Source organism: Festucalex cinctus, chromosome 16 (assembly GCF_051991245.1).
Source record: "Festucalex cinctus isolate MCC-2025b chromosome 16, RoL_Fcin_1.0, whole genome shotgun sequence".
Classification (NCBI taxonomy): Eukaryota; Metazoa; Chordata; class Actinopteri; order Syngnathiformes; family Syngnathidae; genus Festucalex; species Festucalex cinctus.
In genome coordinates this window covers 17,115,794-17,125,377 of record NC_135426.1, presented here as the reverse complement: position 1 = coordinate 17,125,377, position 9,584 = coordinate 17,115,794, and the positions used below count along the sequence as shown (strand labels likewise).

The following is a 9,584-nucleotide window of genomic DNA, read 5'->3' as shown; positions in this document are numbered from 1 at the left end:
GAGCCTGGACTCGAACCGGAGACCTCAGAACTGGGAAGCGGACGTGCTAACCACTCGACTACCGTGCCGCCCACATGGATAGTATGGCATTTAAAAAAAAAAAAAAAAAAAAAACGACCATGTATACTAAGGCGTTTTTTGTTGTTGTTGTTTTTTAAACGACCATGTATAGTAAGGCGTTTCTTTTTTTGTTTTTTTTTAAACGACCATGTATTGTATGGCGAAATCTGTATTTCGGGAAACCAAAAAAAAAAAAAAAAAAACACCAGTCGTGTCGATGGAAAAAAAATGCCAGAGGGTGGCGCCAGAATCCACATTACCACGTAAAATGATAAGTCACGTGACCCAACGCGGAAATGGAGTGTCGATGGGCGTGAGGAGAGAAGCTGAACGTGCGGTGCTGAAAAACGCATGAAAAGATCTTCCAAGCTTGCGAGGGCAGGTGCGCACTAACGTAAACAACACACTCAACGTGCCTTTGTGCTTCTTACTATGTAAGTAAACTCTTCTTGGACATGACACTTTTTCCGTGCTTGCTTGCGCATGTTGATTGTGTAGACCCGTTGTTGAGCTTCTACAAATCTGCACTAAATTGTACACTAAATGTCTCTTGTGCGCAGCATGTTTTATTTCGGGATTTTTGCATTCATTTTTAGTGTGCAATAGTTGTGTGTAACACTACACGATTTCTTACCACATAATACCGACTGTATTATGAGTTATGTTCATTTTGCCCGTTTAAAACCAGAGATTTTGTTTTTCTACATTTGTAAGTAGAAAATGCTTGATTATAGTAACAGTTGTGCACTTGCAGTAGTGTAAATGTCGCAAGTACATAACCCTTTCACAAATAACACTTAAGTTGAATTACATTCAATAAAAACTGCAATTTCATTACATATAACATGAATTAAATGTGTTCAGTGTAACTATGCATCTTCTAAGGGATAAATGTTAATGATAGGAAAAGTAATTTAAGAACACTGATATTGATCGTCATCAACATCAAGACTGAATATCAATATTTAGTTAGTCAAGTCATCTTTATTTATTTAACGCTTCCAAACAGCCTTAGCTGTCACGAAGCGCTTTACAGAAACACAACAAAGCAAACATAAAACATTAACAGCAATACAATACAATCGCAATTCAACATTTTTCCATTCCTACTCACTTTGATTACACTTGCACTTTGATTTTTGAAGTAGTTCTTGTGAAAGAGGATAAAATCAGTCTCCTTTCAGTACGTACCACTGGTACTATTAGACGTACACATACTTGTGTTAAATGAAAGACATACGCCTTTTTTTCCCTTTGTCTAAGTAAAACAAAAACAAAAAATCTGAACTGTACATAAGTATAGAAGTAAAAATTAAATTTACTGTTGACAATGAGCAAGCTAGCAGACTTTTTTTTTTTTTTTAATTAAATATAAATGTCTCCTCATTGCTTTGCCACATTTGCCAGTTATTTCCCCCTACTTTATAAGACACCGATATTGCACTCTATCTATCTGGAGTTGACATTACACTTTTAAGGGTCGGGGGGAGAAGTCGCCCACCTCGTTTAAATGGACCACAAAAATATGTAGACACAAAATATTTGGTATTGGTTTGACCAGACAGATGTTTCCAGTCAACTTGAAAGTAAACACGCATATGTATTGTGTGACTGTTCCACAGTCTGTTAGCGCCCTCTATTGATGGATCATTTCGCCAAACTAGTGCATGTGTCTGGTTGCTTCATAATATTGGTGTGTCCCCAATTGATGTTGTATTTTGATGTAATCTGTTGTTTGATAGAGCAAGTATCTCACATGATGTGTTTGGCACAATTTTTTAGTGATAGACCGATATGGTTTTTTCAAGGCCGATACCGATACAGATTATTTGTAGTCAAGTCGGCCGATAACCGATATTTCAAGCCGATATTCATTTGCAGTAAAATTGGGAGGGGGGGGGGAATTCTTTCAAACTATATATAATTTCTCACTGAGTAACAAATTCATGTGAATGTAGCTCATTTGGGGTTTTTGTTAGGGTTCGTAAAAACGTTTCAAAAAGATTTTCGCGGTGAAAAATTGTGTGAATATGTTCCAAATGTGTTTACGACAAATAAAAACTGACTGCGAACATCTTACAAATCCTGATGAAAACCCCAAATTCGCTACGTACGCAAGTATCCCCTGCTCAGTGAGCTTTATCGGCCTTCAGATTCAAAACATGGCCGATGCCGATATTTGTCAAAATGCCAAATATCGGCGCCGATAATCGGCCGGGGCCGACTATCGGTCTATCCCTACAATTTTTACTGCTGGATGCCCGTCCAGACCACAATAGTGGCTGGGAAACAGCAAATTGCATATAAGATGTCCGTCCCCCATGTCCGGATTCACCGGTCACATCCAGTTGCTATCATGGTTGTGATAGTGGACCATTTCCAGCAAAGGTCTGGAATCACTGATGATGAGATCATGATAGCCAACGCAATAGCCGTCGTGATGATATGGGGATGTCGCCACCATCCAGCTAATCCTCTTATTGACTTGTTTTGCTCCACTGGCAGCGCATCTCCGCCCCCGCTTGACGAGTACACGCTTCACTCGCTTTTCGTTTCAACACTCCATCATTGCTTTCATTTTCTTGTCTCCTCTTCCAGTGTGCTTTCAAGACGAGACTCGGTCGTGGTGTGGTGATGACCAGGCTGTGATACGGAGTTGCCACCTGCTGCTGGGATCATGGCTGATGCAGCCGCCTCCGCCCGTGCAAGCAAGAGTGAGTGTTGAGCACGTCGCCTCCCACCTGTAAGGGCCAATTTTCTTCGGCACTCCTGGGAATTGACGCCGCGTCACGTCACTGTCAGCATTCCAGTTTAGAATGGGGGAGGGGAGGCCTTGTTTATTTTTTTCCCCAAGTTGAGCATCATAATATACATCCATTATTATTCACAACTCACAAATAGTTTGCTTTATTCAAAACTGCTTATCCTCTCTAGGCGTGTTGTAACTCGTCCCATTTGTGGTAGAAAATGTAATAACAATAAATGTACTCGAACAGTGGTGTCCAAACTACGGCCCGGGGGCCATTTGCGGCCTGCCGTATATTTTTTAGTGGCCCGCGACATATGCTAAAAATGGTATTTGACTCAATTCAAATAAACAAAACAAAAATGTTTGGAGATGGTCAAAGTAAGAAGGGAAGGTGTCGAAAAACACAGGTGCTATTAAAGGTTATTTTAGGTAACTAAAACTAACCAAAAAAACTAAAATTAAAAAAACTATTTTGTTAACGAAATAAAATAAAAACGAAGATGCTTTTAAAAAAAAGAAAACTAACTGAAACTACATTTTATATTTACAACACTAAAATAAAACTAGAAGTATAGCAAACATGTCCTTCGTTTTAGTTTTTGGTAATTAATTTAATGCATGAGCCTTTGGGGATGATTTTAAATGTGATTTTTAGTAGATTTATTTTGATAGAAACCGGAATAATGACGTCACGCCCATGGTGTTTTTTAAATATTGCGCACAAGTAATACACATAAAAAAAACTAAAACTAATACTGAAACTAACTAAACTAAAACTCAGCATTTATTAAAGAACTAAAACTAATACAAAAACTAACATAACCACCCAGAAAACTAATTAAAACTAAATTTAAAAACAATCAATTAGAAATCTTTTTTTTTAACTTATATTTAAAATTGTGTTTAGCAGCACACTATTTTGCTCTTCACAAACATTGGTGAGATGTTTTACCCCCTAAATATCACCCCATAAAATTTGTTCTATGATTTTGCCGTGATAAACGACACTTTGAGAAAGCCTGGTTTGTTGAAACGTGATCAGTCGGAATGGCAGCCATTTTATGTGTATTAATAAACTGCTTTTGAAAAGTCATCAGACGGCTGTCGCCTGGCAAGCACTAATAGCCGCTAACGCTAGCGTTGCTAGCGCCGGAGTCTGCTGTCACAGGACCCCTGGATTAGGGACAGATGTCGAGAGAGATTCAATTGAAGTAAAGCAGTTCAGTCGGGCGCGCGTGCGTGTGCTTTTGTCTTTGCTACATTGTGGGGCCCATACACGCATGTTTTTCCAGGTTTAACTACCATTGTGGGGACTGACTTGAAATGGTGGGGACATTTTGGTGGTCCCCACGAGTCTTTTTGAGGGTCAAGACTTGTTTTTAGAGTTTAGGTTTGAATTGGGTTATGGTTGAGGTTAGGGAAAGGCATTATGTCAATGAGAAGTCCCCACGATAATACAAAGACAATCGTGTGTGTGTGTTGCACTCTTTTTGTATGGGATTAGCTCAGTGGTAGTCAAACTTTTATGCTCAAGAGGACCCACATTTGATACAGATGATTTGACAGGTCATTGGTACCTGCTCGGGCCCTAATAATGAAAAAAATGTCTATGTAAAATATTTAATTTTATATATAATGAATCTTTGTGTTTTTATGTCATTTATAATGAATTGAATTTCAGTTAAGTAACCATTGCCGATATGATATATTGGTTACTTAATTGTAATTGAGTGAATCAATGGATGAACATGAGCACCTGCCTGGCTGCGGTTCACCATGCGTTTTTTTGTTTTGTTTTTGTTTTTTGTTTTTTTATGTGGCCCCGTCCTCCACTTCTAACAGAAGCTTAACTGGGGCCCGAGTCAAGGTTGAGCGAATTACAAACAGTTCCAAATACCAAATGCTAGTTTGGTTAGCCTGTCTATGGAATTCTCCATTATGTGTTAGCATTAAGCTTGCAAACTTTTGTAAAAGTGTGATGTGGTTTGGTTGAATATGCAATCTGTTAGGGCTGTGCAATTAATCGAAATTCAATTACAATTTCAATTCTTACACTCACACAATTACAAAAGCAGCATAATCGTAAAAAAGATTAACACTAATTTTGAGTCATTTAAATTTATACATTTGCACCTTTTTATCTTAACACTCCACAATTACAAGTTCAGCATAATCATAAAAAAATCCTAATTTTGAATTGTTTAAATTTATACATTTGCACCTTTTTATTTTTTTAAATAACAAATTTAATATTTTTTTCATCTAAAAGGAACTTGCATAGTTATAGTGTATCAAAGAATTTTTATTTTTCTTAATGTTTTTACGTTGAAACATTTTCTTGTTTTATACCAAAAAATAAATGTTCATCCTAATTGTGATTTGAATTAATCCCAATATAATCGTGATTAATCTTTTCTTAATAATCGTGAAGCCCTGCAATGTGTAATTCCCTCCTTGCTGTTTTTAAGGCTCCGCCAAGGCGGGAGGTGTTCGCTTCTCCGAGAACGCCCCGGTGGCCGGCGGGGCCCCGTCTCACGTCCACTTCGACGAAAAGCTGCACGACTCGGTGGTCATGGTCACAGCGGAGGATGACGGCAGCTTCCTGGTGAAGGTGACGCTAACCTTGCCGCGGCAGATGTCGTCGGGACGCTTAGCATGACGCGTGCCAGGGAAGATTAAAGTTTGATCAACGTTAATCCCCTGTGTTGGACGGGAAATCTCGGGGACGATCATATCGGCGCACAAAATCGCCTTCTTTTGTGATCGAAATTGGCACTCGTCCTCATTAATGTCACTTTCCTCCTGTCTCCATCCAGTTGGGCTTTCTGAAGGCGCAGCACCGCTACGAAATCGCCTTCACCCTGCCTGAGGTCCCGGCTCTCGGAAAGCACGTGTGTCTGGCGCCGTTGCCGAGCCCCCACCTACGTGTCATTGATGTTTCGCCTGCTCCCGAAGGTGAGCGAGGTTGACACCCGCCCACAGACGAGCTTCAGTGTAGCGGTTCTTCCTTTTGTTGTTTGTTGATGGGAAACTTTTTAAAGGGACAGTCAGTGATCCCTAGTGCCATCATGAGAAAAAATGTTGTATTGCATAATTTTTTTTTTTTTTTTTTAATATAATCGTAGTTCTAGTAATCCTCTATTATTATTATTAGGGGTGTTTAAAAAAATCGATTCGGCGATATATCGCGATACATCGCGCGATTCTCGAATCGATTCAATAATCGGCAAAATCGTTTTTTTTTTTTTTTTTTTTTTTTTTTTTTTTTTTTTTTTTTTTTTTTTTAAGGATTCACACCTTAAGCATGGAAGAATGTTATATGAACGGAACACTAAGCCTTAATATTTTATTTCAATGCTGTTCAAACATGAAACAAATTACAACCTCTATAAGACTGAAATTTCAGATAAATAAATAATACATTTTCATATAAATCTTACACTCTACAAGCTTACTGATTAGTATTTTCTAAATTTGAATTTAAAAAAATCGCAACAATCGACTTATCAATTTGTATCGGGATTAATCGGTATCGAATCGAATCGGGACCTGTGAATCGTGATACGAATCGAATCGTCAGGTACTAGGCAATTCACACCCCTAATTATTATTATTATTATTATTATTATTATTACGACGGACGCCCAAAGGACAACTTGGCAAATGGCTGCGCGGTGCTTGCATCGCGCGTCGGACCCAATGGGTCGACCGCAGTTTACCTTCCACAGCTGCGGCCTGCAGGTGGTCGTCACTATCTCCCGTGTATCCTGGCCCGTCGCTTGTCACGTTCTGCTTTGCTCCACAAGCTTTTACTCGCTTTTTTTTTTTTTTGTGAGAATGTGAGCGGTAATGGCATGCGTGTGTTGTGCCCGCCCCCACCTCCAGGAGGTCTGAAGGTGATGTGCGAGTACCTGGCTCAGCAGGAGGGGGTGCTGTGTGAGCAGGTGCAGCTGCTGAGCGAGGCCAACGATGACGTGTGCGTCACGGTCAGAGTTCACGCCAGGGTCATGGGTACGAGTCTGCTCGCTTCTTCACTTACTAGCTTTTTCTATCTCTAGAATACAATTAGGTCTTATTGCTTTTTTTTAACACGTGATGTAGTATATTAACTCATTCACTGCCTTTGACAAGTATACTTGTCAATTGTATTTTTTAGAGCGGTGCTAAATGGGGGCGAATCTGAGCATGCTCCACTGTAAATATCAAACTTGGAAACAACTTTACTGATGCCCAACCACCGGTAGATGACATCATTGCCCCATTTTATAGGAAATAAACACAGTTTCAGAGTCCATGGGAGAAATGGCTGTATTTTGGCAAACCTACATTTTTCTGCTGTCAATTATAAAAGAACGGGACGGGACAAAAAGTAGGGAGTCTATTCTGTTATTTGGTAGATTCGGTTTATATATAATTATTGAATGTAATATCACGTGAGTATTGGAAATGTAAAAATTTTCTATAATGACTGGCAGTGAATGAGTTTTAATATAAAGTAAAAATATTTTTTGGTTTATGAGTTAGTTTTATAAACCTATGGAATTTCTTTTTTTTTTTTTTTTTTTTTTTTTTTCCCAATTTTTAAATTTCAGTTTTCTTTAGTTTTCGTGAGCTACAATAATGCAATGAAACAATTGCTCCCCTGCCCCTCCCCTACTTTGCAGACCGCCATCACGGCACGCCCATGCTACTGGAGGGTGTTCGCTGCATCGGCGTGGAGCTCGAGTATGACTCGGAGCAGAGCGACTGGCAAGGGTTCGACTGAATCACCTTATTACACGCACACAACATTGACCAGCAGTTTTTTGCCTTCTTTGTCCAACTCGCTCTTGAGTTTGTTCCACTTGGCCACATGGGGGCAGCATTGGCCTATCATCATGCAACTGCAAGAAAATCTGGGTAATGTTCAACCACATTTAATTGTTGTTTATTTCTGTTGAGGATTTATTGTAAAATTATGTTTACTTTAAATGAGGCTCATTATGCCCTTTTCACAGATTAAAACAGTTTGAGGTGTTTTAGCGATTAGTAGTTCATAGGAATTATTTTCGCCCACGGACGCAGAACTTCAGATGCGGCACCGTTGTATGTGCCTGTCCGTTGCAACGCCGCCGTGTTCGCAGTTTTTACCAATCACTTTGGTACTCCGTGTTCTGCTTATTAGAAGCTCATGCTAACAGATGGGCTCGGGCTTTGGCCGCTGCTGGAAAGTGGCTCTTTTGCTCAGGATCTTCCCCCAGCCGAGCTGCGGCTGAGTGACTGGGTGTGGGGGCCGTTATGTAAATGAACCAAAAGGGTTCCCCTCATAGACGCGTTCTGAAGAACGGGATCAACAGACACTCAAATGTTTGTTTACAAGCATGTCTCCTTTCAAGTTTCGAAAGCTCACACTGTTCTAGGAGGCCCATGTGCGTCCTAACCTGTTTTACTCATCAAGTGCCTTCCTATGGTGATCAAAGGGCCACCATTGTCAAATGGTTGTTTCCTCTCTATTATGGTGGTGTTTTGTGCATTTTAATTTTGTCTTTTTTTTTTTTTGGTCCCCAATAAATCGTGTTGACTTTTGGCTTGCCGCGCAGTTCTTCGAGTGCACGCTAGGTGGCAGTTGATGCTGCTGAATGTATTTGTGACGCTCCACCAAATAATGACTTGTGATGCTTTCCATGGCTGCGGACTGTTATTTTTAAGAATTATATCAATTACAGATGCCCCCCCCCCTCCCCTAAAAGACAATTTGAATTCAAACGTCTGTGGCCAAATTCCGTTTTAAAAATGTTATGCATGAGAGTAGAATTTTTTTTTTTTATTATTTTTTTACACTGCTAAAATGTAAAGAGGGGTTATGAATTTTAGGCCATATTTATTTATGTTATTGTTATTTATTTTTTTGTTATCAACTGTGCAAAAAAAACAACAACAACAACAACAACGTCCCAACATTTATTTGTGCCTTCGTGTCTTAATTCTCCTTGTCGGTTTGCACCAAACTGCTGATTTGCAGGCGCCACAAAATGTTGCTTCTTATTATCAATGGTTGGAATTTCACGTACAAAAAAAAAAAGTGCTCGTAAAGGGGAATATCTATTATTATTATTATAATTATTATTATTATTATATTATATCTTCTGAAATTTGGTTTAATCAAACTTGCTAAACAAAAAAAAGGGATTTATATACATCTTACTTAAACTATTGAAAGCACTTTAAGACAATAAAACCATAATGCATTTTCTTTTACTCGGATTGTCGGATTGACCAGTTAAAAAAAAAAAAAAAAAACGTTATTTTTTTTAGTTATTTTTTTTAGTTATTTTTTTTTTTTAAGAGAAAAATTAAGATGAGGCTAAAAAAGTTGAATAAGTTTGCTTTTTTCATTTGCAGCAATTGATGCGTAATAATTTGGCAGCATTTGTGGCCTGCAAAGCTTCGACAAAGAAGCAATTTATGGCACGAAAACACTGACGCATGGTGAAAACCACACACACACACACAAATAAGAGAAAAAGCACTATACATGCAGGCGCGCATCTTCACTCAAGTCAAACGTGTTGAAATTGTGGCAGCGGTGAATTGGCAGCAATCAGCCTCCTCTTGTCTCTGCTGAGTGCCGCGCGTGATTGACAACTCCTATTGACGGCGGGCGGCTGAGATTAGGCCGAACCAAAGGCGGAACTGGCCGTAATTACGACCTTGGAAGAGAACAAGAACAAAACTATCATTATATAATCCCGCACAAAAAAACAAAAAAAAAACACGTCTGCTTTCGTGCTGGAAA

The 9,584-nt window shown here is 39.1% G+C and overlaps 1 protein-coding gene across 1 annotated transcript; it reads left to right on the top strand.

Moving 5' to 3' along the window:
* The first annotated feature begins 350 nt into the window (after positions 1-350).
* adisspb (adipose secreted signaling protein b) lies at positions 351-8,375 on the top strand. Its single transcript, XM_077500104.1, has 6 exons — positions 351-494; positions 2,659-2,774; positions 5,278-5,420; positions 5,626-5,764; positions 6,695-6,820; positions 7,474-8,375. Exons 2-6 carry the CDS (start codon positions 2,738-2,740, stop codon positions 7,572-7,574), a joined length of 546 nt encoding a protein of 181 aa, XP_077356230.1. The 5' UTR covers positions 351-494; positions 2,659-2,737; the 3' UTR covers positions 7,575-8,375.
* Positions 8,376-9,584: the final 1,209 nt, after the last annotated feature.